The 22681-nt window shown below is 42.5% G+C and overlaps 1 protein-coding gene across 1 annotated transcript in view; it reads left to right on the top strand.

Moving 5' to 3' along the window:
* LOC147748671 (uncharacterized) overlaps positions 1 to 22047 on the top strand; it is a 121551-nt gene extending 99504 nt beyond the window's left edge. Inside the window, exon 6 of the mRNA XM_086963539.1 lies at positions 16886 to 22047. Within this exon, the coding sequence (XP_086819665.1) occupies positions 16886 to 17538 (653 nt within the window). The 3' untranslated portion in view covers positions 17539 to 22047. The remainder of the gene's footprint in view (positions 1 to 16885) is intronic.
* The last annotated feature ends 634 nt before the right edge of the window (positions 22048 to 22681 follow it).

Genomic DNA, 22681 nt, shown 5'->3' with positions numbered 1-22681 from the left:
TGGTGTACCGCAATATGTATGAAGGCTCAACCACTTCTCAGTTTCAATGAAAAGAAAGGCAGCACTCCCGGGATTTCAGCACAGATGAGTTATTTATTATTATCTCGACAAACGCGCTTCGGGAAAGCTCCCTTCCTCGGTGTCAAACATTTACGCTCTGCACGGCGCCATTTTTTAAACAGACAACTGGCCAAGAAAAGTAAACACAAACGAGGGACGTTTTGCTCAAACCGCACACGTCTCTATGCGGGAAGCGCCATTTGTAAGTGTAGTATTTACAAAGTCAAGATTTCTCAGACAGCAATCCATTTCCTAATTGTCTGCGACTATGGAATGTAATCTAGCCGTGGATCGGCAATCTCGACCCAGCCGGATCGCGAGGTCCCTCCTGCGAGTGGTCGACAAGGTGGAAAGTATATAAGGGGAATCCTGCTTACAGCGACTCTGTTGTCGTCTAGCCCTGCCTAGCCTTGCCTGCCAGACCCGATCAGTCGATTGCGGAGCGGAGCGCGGATCGTACACCACATACCACGGACCAAGCGGATGGTGGAGCACAGGAGGAGAGTGCCGGCTCGCTTGGAAGAGGACGCCAAACAGAGATCACTGGTGAGCCCGGATACCCCTCCTAGCCGCTCTAGCCCCCCTGGACACGCGGCGCGTGTCTAACGCACAGTACAGGGAGGGGGCGGAGTAGGACTGTGGACAGACTGCGGACTGACGGTGCGTTGTAGCAAACGACGAGAAGCCACCCGGGAGCAAATTGGAAGCCACTAGGGGGTGCGAAAATCAGCACCTGCACCCAGGACAAGCGGAGTGGAGTGTGGGGCAGCGCAGGGTGCAGTTTGGGAGAGCACCCTAGTCACCCCTGGCTGCACAGTAAAACACAAAACCTAGCACTCGTGAGTGCCTACTTACTATTAAGTAGCTCCCAACCCCCACGGAATCACAAGTGGACAGGGTGCCCAGACTGGGGAATAGGAGTCCCAAGAAATCAACAGAGGTACTGCTGTAAGGGGGGGGGGGCACAGTGAAAACCAGTGAAAACCAGTGAAAACTGTTGACTTTGAAAACCAAAACGAGAGAGGAAACAGTATAAGGAGAACCAGGCGAGGAAAAAGCCAGAAGATATCGCAAGAGAGGATAACAGGGGCGGCAGGCAGGCAAACCGGTGGGCATAAGGCACAACAGAGGTAAGTGTAAAGTTACAGTTATTCCTTTTTAAACTTTTAAAATTGAGAAACGACCGCACGAAACGAGAAATAGCTGCACTACACATTAGGTAACCAAACCGAGAAATGGGACCGAAGAAAGGGCAAACCCAGCGTAAAGAAGATAGCCCAGAGAAGAGTAAAATATTAGAGGGCTCAATATCAGTGGAAGAGAGCCAAGAAAGCCAGGCCTCACTTACAGAGAATAATAAAGGGCGATGCAAGAAAAGGAAAGTTAAAAGGGCAATTAAAAATGCCAAACAGGCTAAAAGGGACTGTGTCCAAACAAATTCCAAACAGAAAGACAATACGCTAACCTCCAAAGCTATAAAGGATTTTGTAGGGAAACACTACAAATCTTTAGAGCCAGTAATAAGACCGGACCCCGAGGAAGATACGGAAGAACATGGCGCGGAGGGAGAAGGAATGGTAGAAGCAGTAGTGGTGAATCCCGATATGGAAGCAGGAATGGAGGATTCCGTATTAATAAACCTGACGCTCCAAAGCCAAAATATCCACATCTCAGCTCCCCGGCTCTCATCGTCACCAAAACTATTCTCATTACAGTCACTGGGAAATGAGGAACCAAGGGGAAATGAAATACAGAGCCAGAGCCTAATTTGGGGCGGTGAGCCAGCCCATTCCCCTCAACAACATGGTACCAAAAATTCTCTTCCACAGCAAGAACCCACAAGAACAGGTCATCATACAAACCCAGGCAGAGACCACACACAGGACCCGGAGTTGTCCGTAACACCCACTTCTTCATTGGTGGACCTGATATTGATACTACAAAAGACGTTACAAGGAATCCTTGAAGTAACTCTATCAAATAATGGAGTATTGAAAGCTCAGAAATCGAACCTAAAAAGGATCGAAGAGGAACTAGTGGGGATAAAGAACCAAATGCCGAGGATGCAAAGCACAACTGACACTGAACAATCGATTGATGAAAGGGTAGAGATTGAACTGGTTGAGGTATCCGCGGGAAGTCCAGTAGGATCCCCACAACCAATAACCCAAAAGCCAACAAATGACTCTGTGGAAGCATCAGAAAATGTATACATCTCCAGACGCCCAATGTTGATAAAAAGGCGCAGGGTGTATACAGGGGCCCCCCTTAAGAGTAGGGGTAGAAAGAAGAGAGAGCAAGCCTTAAAAGCAAAGAAAAAAGGGAGGAATATAGGGAGGGAGGCACAGGCAGATCTAAACGCATCAGCCCCGACAGATGTACCAAATATTCCAAGGCAAGGGGAGTATAACCTAAGAACGACCCCGATAAACCCAAGAAAAAATTGGAGAACAAAGGTCACAAAAGAGAAACCATTAACACCCTGTGTTACGAAACAGAAAGTAAGAATAGCCTTAGGACAACCAAATAGGGGTAATAGAGCCGTAAGCCCACAAGACCAGGTAATTCCAAGAACGGGAAACAATGGGCTGCGATCAGAGAGACCAAAGGCAAGACAGCATCAATATGAAACCCCTAAAAAAGTACGCGAGAGAGAGAGAAAAATAAATGGGTGTATTTGGACCATATGCAGACAGGGAAAAGGGGAAGTACGAATGGGAGTACGAACAGGAAAAGGAATCCCCTGAATAGAGCACAGATCCTGAAAGTCTTCGCAGAATGTAGTAGCCTATGTGGGATCAGTACAAGCGATCTCCGGCAAATTGGTTTTGTGGAGACCAGAAATGGTAAAGAAATAACAAAAGTATCATTACACTCAGTCATGGTAAAAATGGCAATCCTCAAAGCAACCAGCGAGATAAACCACCTGGGAATAAGAATAATCCCGGAGAGGGAAGTAAAAGCCCCCAATGACAACACCTTCCTAAAGTATCATGCAGGTTTAGGGAGAAGACAGGTGAGATTATATAAAGATGAGGAAGGGAACCAAAGTTGTCTGAACATAGAAATAGACAATACAGGAAATGAAGTTCCATGGGGTAATTGGTCACAATGTAGTTGCCCGAGGTTCGATCTAAACGGGAGTCATACGGAGGCCGAGGGAGAAGAGGGTGGCATGAGTGAGATAGAATAGGATGAGGGGGTGTCGCAAAGTCTAGGTCTCCTGACATGGAATGTAAATGGGCTAGGCAATGAGAAAAAGAGAGAAACTATAAAGGATATAGTAAATAAAGTGGACATTGCCTGCTTGCAAGAGACCTGGACATGCGACGAAACCCCGATTAACGAAGGATACCTACAACTAAACTGCCCGGCCAAGAAAAAGAACTATGGTCGTCCGTCGGGGGATTAATGACATTGGTTTCAACGAAAGTGCTCAGAGAAGTGAAACCGATAAAAATGAAATGTAAATGGGTTCTGACTAGCAGAATAGAATTATTGACAGTGGAAAAGAAGTATAAAATGCTGACTGTAATGAATGTATACATGCAGTGGGAGAATGGTGTAGAATATGAGAATGAGATGAAGCTGTTTAAAGAAGATGTAGATTCTGTTGTAGAAAAATATGCATTGGACACCGTGATAATAATGGGGGATTTCAATCATAAACTTAACCCAAAAAAGGCAGATATTTGGAACAGAGAAATGTTAGAGGTGTTTGGAATAAACCCAGCAAGGTTCCCAGCAGGGGAGATATCAAAACAGGAATCAGATCTGGTATATTTCCTAGGAGGCAGGGGTTTCCAATGCTTGAATGGAAGAATGAAGAATGACTGCCCAGCAGGGAAAACCTTTAAAATAGGCTCTCAGAACTGCCCAATTGATTATATGTTTTTACATGCCTGGAACTTCCCCCAAGTACGGGAATTTAGGTTGGAACAAAAAGAGATTAGTGACCATAAACTTCTATACCTAACAATACAAGGGGGAAGAAGTTTACCCAGAGATAAAGTGATCCCCCAGGAGGTGGAGTACCCTAGACGTGTGACGACACGACTCACGGAGGAATATCAGGCAAAACTGTTAGCTATGCAAATTAAAATAAAGCCGGAAAACCTAGAGAATAAAACCCTGAACTGGTTCATAGGAAAACTAGAGGAAGTTGTCTGGTGTTTAAGAATAGAACTGAAAAGGGTCAAAAATACTAGTGGAAAACCACCCAGTAGAGTAAAATGTTTTTCAGCGGAGTGTCAATCCAAAAAACGGGAGATCCGGGCAGCACAAAGAAAACAAAAAAAGAACTTCAGCCAGGAGAGACAGGATCATGTAATCCGTTTGAAAAGAGAGTATAAAAAAATGGTAAATGACGCTAAAAGGACATTTAAAGAGAAATGTTGGTCAAATCTGCTAGAAGCGATTGAGGAAAAAAACCTAAGACAATTTTGGAAATTGGTAAAGGCAGCCCTTAGCCCTTATGATGGGGAACTAAAATGTGTAGTTAGCGAGGCCGCATGGGAAAAGTATATTAGGGAATTGTATGGGGCAAGAGCCCCTATAACCCAGGTAGTGACACATAAATGGCAGGAAATATCAGCAGACCTTAAAGCTAAATTTAACGTAAAACAAGTAGAAGATACAATAAGAGAGCTGAAACTATCCCGAGCAGCAGGCCCGGACAATCTCCCAGCAATAATTTTAAAGTCAGACATAAATTGGTGGGCAAGATTTTTTGCACAGATGTTTAGTATAATATTAACAGAAGGCAAAATGCCATCTAACTGGAAGGGTGCAATAATTAGGCCCATCCATAAGAAAGGTAGCATGGAGGCACCACAAAACTATCGCCTGATTAACCTCCTTGATATAGGAGAGAACGTTTTCTCTAAAATTGTATTGAACCAACTCAACATATGGGTAAAAGAGCTCCAGATTGTCCCTATAGAACAAGGAGGATTCAGAGAAGGACACTCAACTATAGACCATGGGTTTGCACTGTGGGCGATGGCGAAGAAGTCAACGGAACAAAATGGCAAGTTGTGCTGTTGTTTCGTTGACTTCCGATCAGCATTTGACTCAGTTGATCGCGCATGCCTATGGGAAACACTACTTAAAGTAAATATCCCGAGTGACCTTCTGGTAATAATAAAGGAACTACACAATGAGAACTGGGCGCAAGTCATCAAGGATACAGAGGGCACTTTAACGCAAAAAATACCCATCAGTAACGGTCTAAGACAGGGTTGTGTGTTAGCGCCGCGGTTATTCTCTATATTCCTGTCAGACCTCCCGGCCCATCTAGAGGTCGAGGGTAGTGCAAGTCCTAGAATGGACGGAAACAAGGTGTCCTGCCTATTATATGCAGACGATTTGGTTATAGTAGATCAGACAGAGATAGGCCTCCAGCGTAAGCTTAATGCCTTCAACGCATACTGTGTTAATACATTTCTAACTGTCAATCTGGATAAAACTAAAGTTCTTTGCTTTGGGAAAAAATTAACCAGATTCAATTGGTACCTAGGTGAGCTTAAACTGGAGACGGTGAATGAGTATCGCTACCTAGGTATATGGTTTGACAAAAGACTAAACTGGGATACGCATTTGAATACACAAAAAGCCAAAGCACACACATCGATATGCGGCCTAAAAATGTTTAATAGGGATTACGGTGAGATGTCGCACAGACCAATGCTAAGGGCCTTTGAGGCAATGATACCCTCCCAAGTTCTGTATGGGGCAGAAATCCTTTATTTGAGCGGTAAAGGAGCCTGGGACTTGGTAGAGGGATAATGCCTCAAAGGACTCCTCTCTCTCCCACAATCTGCTATGGTGCAAGCCATAAGAAGGGAAATAGGCACAAAGTCCTGGGAGACACTAACTCAAATGGCAATACTCAGACTTTGGAAACGACTGGAAGACCCTGAGGGACAAAAAGTAGCACAATGGTGCAAGAAGGAAATCCTATCGAGTAATCTAAAATGGGCAAAAATGTGTAGGGAAAGAGTTACCCAAATTTGTAAAAAATTAAAGGTCGAGGTGAACCAGGAAACACATCAACTCCTCCTAATAGGTGTGAGTTGAAATCAAAGGGGAAGGAAATATCGAGATTGACTGATATGGAATATTTAGCGAAAAAGAAATCAATAACACATATGATGGGCGCTTGGTTAAATGAAAACTGGTTCCCCTACCTAGACATCCTTCCCAACAGCGGCCTTAGGCAGGAGATCTTAAGGCTGAGGGTTGGTATAAACCCATTGTTAACAAATAAAGATTTGAAAAAGAAATTGTTAGATCAAAATGGATGTTGTAAGTGTAATTTGGGGTGCAAAGGAGATCTGGTACACATCCTTCTTGATTGCCTGTTATTACTGGAACAGCGGAAACTGTGGTTACGACCCGTGTTCCTAAAATATGCTATAAGCTCTAGAGCGCAGGCAGCTAACTTATTAACTGAAATACCCACCATCGATATTGCGATTGCTCTTGGGAAATACATAAAAGCAGCATTGAGTGATCTAAGAAACCGGGAATAACATGTATATGCTAAAGCATTTTAAACTAATGAAATCAGTCTAGCAGAAGGAGGTAGAATGGGTTTTATTCATAAATGCAGAATGCTAATTTAAATGCAATTTTATGGTTGTCGACAAAGGAAGAAGCGTGTGTAAGAGTTTTAACTTATATTTGACGGATTTTATTGTTATAATGTTTTAAATGTCTTTATGTGAACGTTTTAACTTTTTGAAACTCTCTTGCACCTGTTTAAATGACTAAGGTCATAATAAACATACCTTTTGACTTGACTATAAGTGGGACATGTGTAAATAACATATTTACAAGAAGTGAACATTTACACATAACGACACATTTCATTGAATATCTTTACAGTCAAACAATGCTCATTTCTAATTAGCTATCAAGCCGTAGATCGGCTATTGCAACCCAATTCGGATTGCTACATCCCCCATGATGTAACCAATATAACCATCAATTTAATTTCACTATAAACCACCGTTGTCCGTTACACAGAAATGATTTAAGATTGGTCCAGACTCAAAGTGAATATATATCACACAGTACACCGCATCCCGAAAGCAGAGATAACGGAACACTCCGGACATACTCAACAACAAAACTTTCATATTTTATATCCTGAAACATATTTTAGATTCTCAAATTTGTTCTAGAAGATAGATATAATGGAGAAATAGATCCAGATACATGATACATGATCAGTCCATGTGCAAACAATCGAATTCCATAAGATACCTTAGCTGTATGACTCTCTGTGAATTAGCCTAAATGTATAGACATCTCTTCCCCGCTGTTAAGGCCTGCAGGGACCTTTGACTGTAGGTCCAGTATGTATCGTGACTCTAGTCTCCTGAGCTTTAGTAGCCTGTCCCCTCCCCTGACATTATCTGGGACATGGTCCAATCAAAAGTATTGTAGCAGATTCCTATCGCTCTTGTGCTTGATCGCTAAGTGTTGAGCGACTGGATAAGAAAAATCCTTGCTAGCAATTGCTCTCATATGCTCCAGGATTCTAAGTTTCACTGGATTGATTGTGCTCCCTATATAGATAGGTTTACAGGGACAGCGTAGACCGTATACAGCATGACTCGTGTGGCAGGACATGAATTTATTGATTCTTCTGCCTCCCTTACATCCCTTCACTTCATAGGATAGTACACGCTTACTATATGCACAAGCTTTGCATCTTCCACAGGGGAAGAATCCCTTCGCTTCTTTTATTGATCCAGTTTTCTTCACTATTGGATCTAGATGACTGTGCACTAGTTGGTCACGAAGAGACCTTGCCTTTTTAAAGGTAATGAGGGGTGCCGGGGGGGATGTCCATACCAATAATGTTATCCGTCTTAAGGACATGCCAATGTTTCTTCATCAGAAATCTGAGTTTATTTGAATCACAAGAGTATGTGGTTATTAGGCGAAACCTCCCTTCTTCCAGATTGGATTTCTCTTTTTTCTTTTTGAACAATGACTCCCTCGGTAGTTGTTGAACACGTCGGAGTGCATTGTCTAAGAGATTTTTCTTGTAACCTCTTGCCAGAAATCTGTCGATACTTTCAGCGACAGCTTCTTTGAAATCAGAATCAAACGAACAGTTGCGTCTAAGTCTCATGAATTCCCCATAGGGGATGCTTTTAACTAGGCTGTGGGGATGGCTTCTCGACGCATGTAGTGTCCTGTTTCCCGCAGTGGGTTTTCTGTAAAGTGCTGTTTTGACTTTACCATCACAAATCTCCACTTTCAGATCCAGATAATTAGCTGATAATGAACTTATCTGGCCAGTAAAGACTAGATTGCAACTGTTGTTGTTTAACACTTTTACATAACATTCTGCCTCTTCTGACGAGCCATTCCAGACTAGGAACAGGTCGTCTATGTATCTAAACCAAGATATAATTTTATTTGACCATTCCTCGTTTTCTGGGGCCCAGGCTAAAAAAAGGCGCTGCGCAGAGCGTAAATGTTTGACACCGACGAAGGGAGCTTTCCCGAAACGCGTCTGTCGAGCTAATAATAAATAACTCATCTGTGCTGAAATCCCGAGAGTGCTGCCTTTCTTTTCATTGAAACTGAGAAGTGGTTGAGCCTATATATATATATATATATATATATATATATATATATATATATATATATATATATATATATATATATATATTTCACTAAAGAGCAAAGGTCACTGGGGCATTCTAGTTAGGCTCATATTTCACTCGTACAAAACCATAGAAATTTATGGGAATTAGTTACCTAGCTTACTATAACTTAAGCCCCCGCAATGCACTGCTTATGGCCTCACATATTACATCAGTCATGACATGGCCAATGTCCTCACTGATGAAATCTCAAATGACACCATCCATGTGCAAGTTTTATGTAAGAGTTTGATTGTTAAACATATAGGTTATGCTACTTCTAATATAAATTATGTGAGTGGCTGTGTGACTGTGTGTATCCAGGTGTGAGTGGTTATGTGAGTGGCTGTATGGATGTGTGAGTAGCTGTATGGGTGTATAAGTAGGTGTGTGAGTAGCTCATTGGTGAGTGTGTGGTTGTGTGAGTGGCTCTATGGGTGAGTGAGCGGCTGTGTGAATGACTGTATTTGAGTGAATGTATGGGTGAATAAGTGGGTGTCTGAATGGCTGTATGAGTGAGTGAGTGGCTGCATAAGTGGTTGTATAGATAAGTGAGTGTCCTTACGAGGCCTGTAACATTACTACTTTGGGAGCGATTATAAGAGAATCTTTTGGCCCCCCTCATACATACATAATCTTTTGGTTTCTGGGGATTTTAACATACACCCCTGTGGAAATCCAACAACATCTTGTATCTCTGAGTTGGATTGCCCCATATGAGGGGGTTTTCACTTTTTAAAAAACTTTATTTAGCATTTTGTTAAAGACAAAGCGAAGCATTGAGTACAGTTGAGCGCCATATACGGTACAATCACAGTGCGTTACTGACAACATTTTCTCTAGAGCACAGTAGGTTGGTCAGTTGTGTGGAATAATGCACATAATACATACAAGGCCCCCCTCAAGCGCCACCTCTGTCGACCGGTCCGTCAAAGCAACCGCAGCTCCCCTTCAATGACCTATATACAGGAAAAAAAAGAGAGTCTAGTCCACATGGGAGGGCAGAGCATATTAAAGACCATTAATGCCCAAAGTGAATCCTTCTAGCCCACTCCAGTCAATCTGAGGTATGTGCTCGTCAAAAGAAATATGTCAGCCCTGGCTAAACGGAAGGGTGCCCTGAAGGAAGAGGCTTGGAGGGAGCTGATTGACTCAAGCTCTCTTGGGAACAGCTCAAGGTTCTGGAGTGTTGTGAATCGGCCCCTTTTTGATCAGGAAGGGGGGTCTTTAGACTATCACATCACAGAGGAGGAGTGGGTGCTCCACTTTAAATCTATGTTTGACTGCCCTCTTGAGCTTTATTGCCAAAAAAGCCGGGATATAAAGGACCCTGTAATAACTTTTAAAATGGGTGAGGTTATGGCTGGTAGTATAGGACTATCTATTAATAAAGTCGCCAGGACCAGATGGGATTGCCCCCAGACTTCTTTAAGTCGGACCTCCCGTTCTGGGCCCCGATACTGGAGGCTGTATTTAATGCAGCGGCAAAGAATGGCTGTCCCCAATCTTGGACCTCTTCCACTATAGTCCCTGCTTTCAAGAAGTGCAATAAAAGTAGTACCCACTGTTATAGACCGATCTCGCTCATTGATTCAGTGGTTAAAGTGGTAGGACGTATTCTTTTACAGAGACTATCAACATGGGCAGAGGAGCATGAGATCATGTCGGATCTCCAGTATGGATTCCGGCCAGGACGCTCTACCGTTGCTCAGTGTCTTAATATATCTATGATACTGAGAAAATATACTGTTGCCGCCCCGGAACTATCCATCTCGCCTTCATGGACTTGTCATCCGCGTTTGACAATAGGGCCAAACTGTGGCAGTCCATGAGGGCAATGGGGGTGGAGAACAGTATTGTTCATTTTCTCGAGGACCTGCACATTTCAACTAAAGCTAATGTTAGGTTTTCACAGGATTTGCAGGTCACTATGGACTTTGCGATTGAGGGGAGTGCATTCTGCCTTCTTTTTTTATTAAATTTCTACATAAATGAACTGGATAGTGCCTTAAGAGCAACTGGAGTTGATTACCCTTGTGTAGGGCGGCGTGGCATCCCCGTCCTGCTATATGCGGATGCCGCCGTCCTCATATCTAGGACTAAATTGGGTTTGCAATCCCTTTTAACTACATTCTCTAGATTCATGACTGATCGGGACCTGTCAATTAACAATTCAAAGTCCTACGTCATGAAAGTGGGCAACATTTGAAAAAGAGTTTTCATTTTAGTGTTGGTCACGCTAAGATCCCCCCGCACAAATGTATTTTCCTACTTTGTTTTTATGTACTTGTATCTGCAACTTTTATGGTTTTCTGAATAAAAACCAAATAACGTTTATTTGATTGATTGATTGAGGTGAGTGAGTGGCTGTTTTGTTAAATGAGTTGGCATGTGAGTGCCTGTATTGGAGATTGAGTGTCTGTGTGAATGGCTGTATGGGTGAGTGAGTTGATGTATGAGTGCCTGTATGGATGTGTGAATATGTATATTAAAGGCTGGGTGTGTGAGTGCTTGTATGGGTGAATGAGTGGCTGTTTTGAGATACTGGCTAGTGAGTGGGTATGTGAGTGACTGTATGGGTGAATAAGTGGGTGTGTGAGTAGCTGTAGGGATGAGTGTATGAGTTGCTGTATGGGTGTCTGACTCGTTGTATAAGTACCATATGGGTGCATGAGTGATTTTTGAGAGGCTATTGAGTGGGTCAGTGGGTGTATGAGTGGCTCCTGGTGTGTGAGTAATTATATGGGTCTGTGAATGGGCATGTGAATGGTTGTGTAGATGTGTAAATGGTTGTATTAGTGGTTGTATAGGTTTTTGAGTGATTTTGTGGATGATGTCATCCATGACGTCAGTGACCATGTGACATGTGATGATGATGTAATATGTGAGATCATAAGCAGTGCATTGTGGGGGCATACGTTCTAGTTAGCTCAGGTAACTACAGGTGCTGAATTTCAATGGTTTTGTACAATTGAAATCTCACCCTACCGCTAATGTCCCTGTAACCTTTGTTTTTTCAGTGAATTTCTATGTTTTTTTAAATTGTATTTCCGAACGATAGCGCGTCCCTGTAAGAATATAGTTTTTCTGTGAATTTCTAAGGTTTTTTTAAAAATGTTAGTTCCGAATTGTAAACTTTGAGAGAGGGTATGTGAGTTTCTGTATAGGCCTCTGCCTGGGTGTGTGAGTGGCTGTATGGGTTTGTGAGTGAGTGCTTTTATGGGTCTGTGAGTGGGTGTGCGAGTGGCTATATGGGTCTGTGAGTGGATGTGTGAGTGGCACTATGGGTCTGTGAGTGGATGTGTGAGCGGCAGTATGGGTCTGTGACTCGGTGTGTGAGTGGTTATGTGAGTGTCTGAGTGGGTGTGTGAGTGGCTGTATGGGTCTGTACAGTGGGTGAATAAAGGGGAGGAGGGCCTCCAATGAGCTCTCAGCATTCCCGCTGTGTGTGACTTACTGGTGGTAACAGGAGCATTCTTGGCCCCCAAGGACTCTCAGCATCCAAGGAGACTTTATCCCCCAACCAGTAGTGCTCCAGGAGGTGTGGTTGGGAAAGAGGGCTGGTCCTCCAGCCAGCTCTCAGCAGCCCCACTATGTCAGACTAATTAACCCCTCGTCAGCCAGGCTACAATAAATCCAGTGGCACAGCGAGCAAGGGACATATAATGGAAAAGAACTCCTAGGCAACTGAACAGTTTTTAAACTATCACTCACTGTTATTAAGCTCAATGTAACAGATCAAAAAAATGCTCAAAAAGATTTCAAATTACTTTAACCCCTTCGCTGCTGATGACGAGCTCAGCTCGTCATCAGCCACGGGTGGCGTGTGCTGATGACGAGCTGAGCTCGTCATGTAACGCGGTAAATTGAAAAAAGCCGCACAGCGCAAGAATCGCCGCAGCAGCGATGCGGTTAATAATTGTTAAAATCATCTTCATTATTTAAAAATATCAAAAAGATTCAATTTATTCAAAACATAATTTCTCTTCATGAAAACACAATAAAAACCAAAACGTGGCAATGGTTAAGTCATGGCGCGTTTAGGCGTATTAGATTCTGTACGTCTCATTGATTTTGATAGTCGTTTTAGCAACAAATGATGGACTGAAAGCTGAGTAAATCAAACATTCACCCCCAGTGAAGACATCTGGGTTAAATCCATTGTTTTTTGCTCACCATGCCACCCCAGTTTAGACCCAGCCATAATCAAATCAGTCTTGACCCTGCTCCTTATGGGAACAGTCCAGCCCGAGCTGTCAAGCCGGGTCCTCTCTGGACCTTAAACCAGCATCCCGAGACCTGTTTTGGAGTTTCACCCCATATCAGCTAGGCTAGGCGGCGCTTGCAGAGTGCAGGACAAAGGGGGCGGGGCATCCAATGACCTCTCAGTAATCCTGCTGGGTGGGACTTACTGGTGGTCCTGGAGGGGCCCTGATGTTATTTATTAGCTGGCCATTCGCTGTAAATCCCCGCTGGGGGTGTTGGTCACCTGGGCTCTAAAGAGCCCATGGAGGGTGGTACACGCGACTCCCCTCCAATATGTAAATTAAGCCCCGCAAAGGTGGTGGACCCCGGGCTCGAAGAACCGTAGGAGGGGGCCCTCCTTTTTATAACAAATGCCCCCAGGACTTGGCTCTCCCGGGGGCTCATTTCAAAATAAGCATAATAATAATAGGCAAGTTTATAAAGCGCCTGAATACGCTCAACGGCGTGTCTCTGCGCTATGGTGGGTTGTAATGACAGAACCCTCGCAGCCTATGTGGCTCAGATCCTGTCCCTTTCAGAGCCAACACGTAGCACTATGGTGCCACATAGCAGCGTGTGAGAGCGCCACTAACAAAAGTTTCTGTATCCAGACTGGAACCTGGGAAGTATTCAAAGGTGAGGACTCTGCGATTAGATTATACACCAAAACAGAGCCTTACCAAAAGTAAGCAACTTGTTGTCTTAATGTATTTCTTACATTGGGACACAGTTATGGTGGTCCTGATAGATACAAGGATGTTCCCTAAATAGATATGGCTTGCTGCCTTAGCTTTCTTTTTCCATTTTGTCTCCAGTTTGATGGCATTTGGCTGTGGGTGTGCAGATAGCCACCAGAGGTTTTAAGCGTGTCAGCCGAATAGTTGTAGGTAATGCTTGTATAGATGTAGGTGGTTCTGATGACAGTGCAGGTTGGCAAAGGGAGCCATTAGAGTTCCATCAGGGTGGCCTAGATGTGGCCATATGTCTGTAGGCCCTTGAGGCGTGCTGTGGCATGAAGGATGTCTTTAAGGGGGGGGGCAGGCGGACAGTGTAGAGTCTGCGAGGCCATGGAGAAGAGTAAAGCCACTCTTCAGATACAAGAGGGCTTGAAGGGCTGCTCTTATGTCACTTTCTAGGAGGAACGTTATCACCTTTATGTGTTAGGGCTTTCCTTCTGGGATTGAAGCTCACCAGGATTTATCTGCCATCATGTGGCCTAATCTCGTTATTAAAATATCTAGCAGCAGGTGGCACATTTTAAATCACATAATATTTGCACTGCTGGCAACCACTGAGCACAGACTGAGAGAAATTAGTATTCTGTTGAAAAGGGCTTCTCAATCCTATGTGTGGTGCGAAACGCTGGCAGGGCGAAATCCCATAGCTCAGCTAGCTCATTCTGGTCCTGGAGTAGGGCTTGGATCACCTGCTCACCTACCTTGACCAATATTGGGAGATTTGCCTCAAATTAGTCATATTTTATGGAGGACAGATTCCCTTCCTGTAAGAGTACTTTGAATGTGGCCTGCTAACCCTTTTTCAAGGAAAGCATTGCACATTTTATAAATCAGAGGGCACGTTGGAAGTTTTTTAAAGCTAAAGGACTTTGTTTAAACAGGTGATATCCAGAATCCTTTGATCCAAGTAGGACGTTTGTAGTTTTCTAAACATAGCACTGTTATATTTTTATAGATGACACCAGCAAAGCCGTGAAGTAGTGTGGCTCACTGGTTAGAGGCGGCAGACCCGAGAGCAGAGGACGGCCCAGGACCAGGGTTCGATTCCCGGCGCGGCAGGTTTCTGGACCAGGGTCAGCGGACTCGATCATTCTCTCGCCTCGGTGCCCACTCTGATCAGCGATCACACTCGGCAACTCTGGGCATTAGCTTGCCTCATCTTCACTAACGGCCCCACCAGACCGCCGGGGATGCCTGGTCTCACCCTGGAGATACCCATTAAGGGACCATCTCTCAGGGAAGCCAGGAAGGGTTTCGCAGCGGTCGAAGCGCCTTGGGACCCTCCGGGTAAGTAGTGCTCTATATAAATGCCTATACATTTACATACATACATACATTACATACATCAGCCAGTTCCATGCAAGCAAGAACTAGGTATTCCAAGTAAACTGACTGGGTCAACATTTTCACACCGCTTAGACTGCTTATTTGTACTGTAATCCTCCTCTGCTATTTCACAACTGTAATGTTCCTTCTTGGCTTTTCCAACTGCTTTCTGTAATTCCGTTTGGGAGCTTTAATATGATCTCAATCAGCAAACCTGAATCTGCCTGTTTACGAAGGTTTCAAATGCGATGAAACCCAGAACTGTTTCAGGTGATGGGAAGGCTTTCTCTTTGCTCCTGATAGGTAATTTCCACAAATGTCCTTTCTGAAATGTCCTGGAGAGCTTTTCATTGATACAACTTGCCAGTTCTGCAGGCTTAATTTGATATCATGTGCGTTCTCCAAGAAGTCCATTTCTCACTAACCCACTTCTGTAATTTTTTACGGATACACTTAGCCAGCAGTCTGAGAGGCCATTATGTAAAATCCGTGATCATGCTGTGTTTTTTGCATGTTTTTATGTCTAGTCCCTGCTGCAAGTGTAGAGAGAGGTAGTCTCACTAAATGACTCTGAGACAGAGGCTTATCTTACCCAGCTTTATCTACGTGCCAGCAACAATCCCCGTAGTCTCAAATGATATTCATCACACACGTTGTGAAATGATCTAACAAAGACTTCTATTTAGTAAGTTTCCTTATTAAAAAATATTTCAAATTCTTTCATACATATTACAGATAAAGTATATATTAAAATAGCTTCCATATACATATCTATTCCTATTCGTCATAAAATCCATATACAAAAATGTTTCCATATATTTGCTTTCTATTTACCTTTCATAAAAAGTTCTATTGTGTTCAGCACTTTCTTTAAACTCCCAGCATATTAAGCCATTGATACAGCATTTCTGCTGTCCTCATTTCCTTGACTTAGGACATTATATATTTCTTCTTGAAATGTATTAGATGTGCCAGTTGGATTGTCGGGTAGTATGGTTAGGTGAACTAAATGACTTACACATCCTTTGATAGTCACCTAATATTTATTTTATTTATTTCCCAAATTCTTCGGAGAGTCATCAATTTTAATTACTCTACGTGTACACATATTTCTACATTGTGTACTACTGTATAGTTCTACAACTCTATAGTCTATCATGATCTAATTCTGTTGAACAATTAACCTTACTGTCGATGCATCAGGCCCCTCCGGAAGTGAAGATCCTTCTTTTGGACTCTTAGTGCTGAGGGCATTATACCTGAAAGGGTTTACCTCCATGTTTGTCCTTTTTAAATTGACATGGATCTACAGTTCTTTAAAGTTATATTGAACAAAAGTGTCTCAATCAACTCATTGGATCGGAACGAAGTTGTCTGACACAGTGCATAACATTTGAAAGGGGTGTTTTGTCTCTGACATTTTGTGGAATCATCCTGTGATAATTCTAATGGGAGGTAAAACCTATAATCTCTATGGAATACACATTGGATGAAGAATTTATGTGCACCAGTGATCATAGCCTGAAAAAGGAACTAATTCTGACAACTAGGGGTGGTATGGAACCTGCAAAAGCCTATTACTACATGTATGTGGAATCCATAAGTCACAAGTTGTAACAAATCAGATCAAGAGCTGAATTTCAGATTTTTTTGTGTGAACATTTTTATTTTTAAATGAAAGGGAAAGCATTATTATTTTATACAAAGATCCTTATCTCATCAGGTATATGAATTGTGTTTCAATTTTACTATCTTAAAATCTGTTGTTTGGAATGAAATATTATCTCTGTCATAGTGTTTATTTAAGTTCAGCAGAACGGTACTGACTAGACTTTAAATGTACTGTTACAGGTGACGACAAAACCAAACAAAGTAAAACTCTGAATCCTGGGACACAAGCAAAAAAGACAAAATCTTGTGAAACTTTATTGAAAAAAGTCAACTCTAAGGTCGTGCTGAGTCTTGAGGAAGGAACAAATTCCAGAAACCAGCTGTGGCTGCAAAATATTCCTGAATTTGAAGAGAAGGAAATTCCTCAGTTGGAAAGTATTTTCAGTAACTCAACAAAGGGCAATTTACATCACGAGACAGTCACAGGAGAAAAATCAAGTATGTATAATGAATGTGAAAGTAATCTAAGGAATGCAGCTCTTAATACATGTCTTCAACAGATGGATCAAAACCATGGGCATTTCTCGTGCACTGAATATGATCAGCATTTTAATCAGGAAGGAGAATTCCTTAGATTGAATAGACCACATACAGACTTGAGACCATATGCATGTACTGACTGCGATAAAAGTTTCAGTAGAAAGGGTGATCTTAATCGGCACCGGACAATACATACAGGTGAAAAACCATTTACATGCAGCGAGTGTCACAAAAGTTTTAATAGGAAATACAATCTCAATGAACACAGAAGAATACACACCGAAGAGCGACGCAATCAAGTGAGAACTAACCAGACATCACAGGATGGATGCCCAGAAATGTGGAAACTTTGAATGGGGAAGGAACTTGTGTTCCTTCGGTTAATTACCATATTATCTAAGCATACCATGACTCAGGACAGATATTTACCATATTATCTAAGCATACCATGACTCAGGACAGATATTTGTATGTACCACATGCTGCAGAAATGTTACTTTACCAGGAGCCATTAAACTGGAAGCTCTTACAGAAAAGTGAGGCTTGTGCTTGGAGTTGATTACATTTACAGGAGAAGGATTTTTCTGAAGAGATATTGAATGAATATACCAATTCACTGTTTTATTGGCAGTAACGCCATGAAAGGTAACAGACTGATGAAATTTCACTCGCTCTTAACCCTATGATGTTCCTCCACTCTCAAACTTGTGGCTTTGTTCTGCTGTCTTGAAAATGAATTGAAGATGCTCAGCTCCAGACTCTTAAAGCAATCATGTCTACTGTTACATTCAATTAGGCCAACTGGCACAGTGCTTAGAAGCAGTACTGGTTACTGTGCTCAGGAAAATATATACAAAATATAATGTAACATATAATTAAAATGACACAATACATTACATGTGACTAAGTTAAATATAAAACTATTAAAAACAACTAAACGTAGAAAGAAATTACTAACCTCATTGAAGGCAATCGGCAGCCTTCTAAGAAAATCAACAAATTCAGAATTAATAAGTTTAAATTTTTTTAGTATAATTAATTTACCCATATAGAAGCAGTGCTTAATTTGTGCCGGTGCTTTCCGGGGCTAAGCACCGGCACTTATTTCTCAGGGCCGGGTCTACATGGGACGATTACTGTAGAACAGTACAGTAAACAAAAAAAACACCCACCAGCTGTTTCAGGCAGTACGTAACCTGAAACTCGCGCTTAAGCACTGTGAAAGTAATTTCACAGTGTAGCTGCCCATGTGCGAACCTGGAGGCAGGGTTGTATCATCACGGAGGTGGGCGCGTCATTTTACAATGCCCGTGTAATGCCCGTGTATTTGTTTCTGAAGGTCTGTCTGTTACGTTTTTTTGCCTGGGCGGGACACACAGCGCCAGAGACAAGCGAGGCAGAGTTGAGTTGAAGGTCACTTCCTTGTGAATCCCTCCCCCACACCATGCTGGCCTGGAAGCTTTTTCTTCAAAGAGCAGGGGCTGGAGGAGGGGCCCACAGGATATTTGGCAGTTAGCCCACGTGAGAGTAACGGGTGCAGTGCAGATCATTTTGTTAGCAATTCAGCACGGCGCGCATTACTTTTGTCACCACTGTTGCTAAATCCCGATTCCCTACTTCTTGGAGCTGCAGAGTCTTTGTAGATTGGAGCCAGGCTGCAGCCCCAGTCCGCACATCGCCATTGACAGGATTGACTGTCGGGAGAGCAGGACATCTGCATTAGGTATGTGATAATGGCAGCAGTAATGCTGTAACGTATAAACAGCGTGTTGGAATTTTGAGTTTGGTATGGAGGTGCCATCCGAAGATGGTCTAACAATGCTCCTGGCCTCCCTGCACATTTAAAGAGAAGTTTGCATTACATTAACTGGTATGCAATTTCGTCTTGGGCATTTTACATACGTTTCAGACTACAGACGCTTTAAAGGCAGCAACGGCCCCTAGAAGTGTCCAGACCTGCTTCCTGTCTTTATTACTCACTGCAATGAAGAGAGGCCAGGCGGGCAGATTAATCACAACTGCTGGAAAGACGAACATGGAGGGTTCATTGTTAGACTCTGAGTGCATTAACAGTTTTAACCTTAAAAGTTCTGTTTACAGAAAGACAGTGTTCTTCTAAAGGTACCAAAGGGATTTAAGGTGTGCGTGGTCATGCATATTTACGACTATACAGATTACTGTGTGTGCTTTAAGTCTTTCCATTTTCTTTATTTGTGAGTGCAGGATGACTGGTGTGCCTGTTTGAATGCCTGTGAGCACGGTGCCTGTACGAGTGCATGGTAAGTGCTGCGCAGGGTGACCTGTGTGCATGTATGAGTGTAGGATGACTGGTGTGCCTGTTTGGATGCAGGGTGAGCACTGTACCTGTTTGAGTGCAGGGTGAGCACTGTACCTGTTTGAGTGCAGGGTGAGCACTGTACCTGTTTCAGTGCAGGGTGAGCACTGTACCTGTTTCAGTGCAGGGTGAGCACTGTGGCCTGTACGAGTGCAGGGAGCGCACTGTGCCTGTATGAGTGCAGGATGTGCGGTGTGCCTGTGTGAGTGCAGGGCGAGCGGTGTGCCTGTATGAGTGCAGGGTGAGCAAGTGTGCCTGTATGAGTGCAGGGTGCACAATGTGCCTGTATGAGTGTGGGGTGACTGGTGTGCCTGTATAAGTGCAGGGTGAGCGGTGTTCCTGTATGAGTGCAGGGTGAGCGGCGTGCCTGTATGAGTGCAGGGTGAGCGGCGTGCCACTATGAGCGCAGGGTGAGCAGCGTGCCTGTATGAGTGCAGGGTGAGCGGCGTGCCTGTATGAGTGCAGGATGAGCAGCGTGCCTGTATGAGTGCAGGGAGAGATGTGTGCCTGTAGGAGTGCAGGGTGAGTGGTCAAAACAGAAAACTGCACAGGTGGACAATTCTGACGTGGTTCTGTGAAGTTTGCAGACCTACATTATATTCCCTGTTAAGCTTAAGTCATCTGCACATTTGAACAGTGTAATTTTCAGATACAACAGTATTGCATACCATGCATATACAAAGGGTCCGCATTGTATACTAGTCTATAGACATACCTGTGACACTGCATTTTACTCAAGCCTATGATATATGCACATTTTGGAGACCTTATATATACATATATTAATGAGGTTTCAGATGACATATTTGGCATATTACATGTGTGAATGATGTGCATAAATCAGTTTACACGTCGCGCATATGCCAGAGAGGTGCATCTAGCAGAGTCCAATATATTGTTAATGTGATAGATGCCTTAATAGTGGCTTGTACCACTGAGCTCTACAGAGTCATATATCCTTTGGCAGCAAAATGTACATATATCAGTGGTTGAATTCCCCAAGTTCTGAGAGCAAAATAATTGAGAAGTGTTTAAGGTGTGGCATTGTCTTTTACAAATAGTTTAGCAGTTTAGAATGTTATTTGAAAATCAAGCCTGGAGAGACACATAATGCAACAGAAGTAGAAGTAGTCATTTCAGCGTTACTTTAGAGTCAGGCCTTTCACGGTCAGAAAAAGTTCATTATCTTCAGTTCCAAAAGTCATAACATCCAGTCTCTTTTGTGGTTTTGCCTTGATTTTATTAAAGATGTCCTTCACAAGGAGCTTGGAAAACCCACGTGTTTCATGTCAAACATTATATTACCAAAGTAGGAATTCAGACCAGGTATTACTTCTGGCTTTCAGCAGTGCCAGTTGAGGATGTGGGTGGAGCCAATAGAGTAAGTGGGTGGAGCCAGTGTGGAAGTGGGTGGAGCTGGGGGAGTGGATGTGGCCTCCTACAAAATGTCAGCACCTGCACTTAATATTTTACAAATTAAGCACTGTATAGAAGTATACCTAAAGTGCTTGCTCACAGTACCCATAGATATTCCAGCACTTTTAGCTGTATGCTTGGATGTGCCAATACATAAATAAATAAAGTAACCCTTGAAAATAACCAGCAAGACATGACTATGCTTGGCCGGCCCACTGGGTTGTAGGCACCTCAACTTTGCTCTTTGCATTATACCCAGTCAATAAAAAACGATTTAATACTAAAATAACCACCTGTAGACTGCATTCAGGCAGAAGAAATAAAGTTTAACTATTGAAACAAATATTATTGACCTCTGGAATGTATAAGCCCACACCTTTCTTAGTTGTTTAATTGGTATCGGAGTTAGAATTTCAATAGTTCATCGCTGTGAACTGCGAAATAGGTAATCTTACAATTATTTTTCACAGCATATAACGCTAACGTCTGATATTTGCACAACCCCTTCTATTAAAACATTTACGGTCGAAATCCTTCCTTAAGGAAGCAATTATTTGGACGATCTGCTGGGTTGGCATGTATTTGTCAGAAAAATAAAGCCCCATTGAATGTGTCTTGAGGATCTGATGTTTGAACAGGAATGTTGTTTATTAGCAAGTGATATATTTGTTTTTAACTAAAATATGTCTAAACCTATGGAAGATTATCTGAAGTCGTATTTGAACATTCCATATACTATCAGTGAGGACTGATTGGAGGAATACAGAATAAAGCACATTTTATATGTAATATTACATATTGTTCATCGTCAGATTTGAGGTTATGTATTCCATACTCTGAGTGCCTGAGTAAAATGTATAATGAAAGCTTATATGTAACTTTCGATTTTTCAGGTGAAGTTGCCAAAACAGTCTTACATTGATGGTTTTATATTTTATGAGATATGTTAAAGAATTGCAATGGACACATATTTCTGGAAAAATGCAATTAACTTTTTTAAAGTTATGCAAAAACTGAAAAAGAACGGAAATTATGCAAACTTCTCAGTATTCTGGTTCTACATTCTTCATGTTTGTCTAAAATACTCTTACATTAAATTCACCCTCTACTACTTGTCTTGGGTAACTGCCTCAAAACAAAAATACAAGAAAGGGTGGCCAATGTTCATTATCAAATGGTATTGTTCGAAAACTTTATTCTGAATCACCAACTTCTGAATGATATCAATTCAAAAGAATATGTTTCAAGGCACCATTGGAAGGTTTTAAGAAACCCAAACACTCCACACCCAAGCTGAAGTTCCCCAGAATCAGTTTACAGGCCCACAAGGCATTGATATGGTACATTTTGAGAGAATGTGAGATTTTTTCATACATCATTTCATCAAACAGTTTCTCCACTTGGTCACCTTCTTTAATTATGCGTGGTGCAAATAGTCCAAAGAATACAACTTTAATTCACAAGATAGAAAGTATTCAGTCCCCCCCTTAGATTTTATACTCTGTGATATTTCTAAACTAAAATGGAAAGATAAAATCTGCTTTTTTATTGACAAGCTTGCAATGTTTATGTACACCTGATTAATAACACAACACTGGTAATTTGAGTCTGCATCTCAGTGAAAAAGGTGGATGGAATCAGGTAATAGTGTTGGAGGACGTAGAGGAAATGGAGAAGGGATACCATTTTTGCTAGCACCCCCTTGCCTGCCATGGATGTCCGTAGTTTGGCTGCTTCCTTAATGT

The sequence above is a fragment of the Lissotriton vulgaris genome, chromosome 1_1 (genome assembly GCF_964263255.1).
Source record: "Lissotriton vulgaris chromosome 1_1, aLisVul1.2, whole genome shotgun sequence".
NCBI lineage: Eukaryota > Metazoa > Chordata > Amphibia > Caudata > Salamandridae > Lissotriton > Lissotriton vulgaris.
Note: the sequence above shows the minus strand (reverse complement) of the source record. Positions and strands in the feature narration are given on the sequence as shown.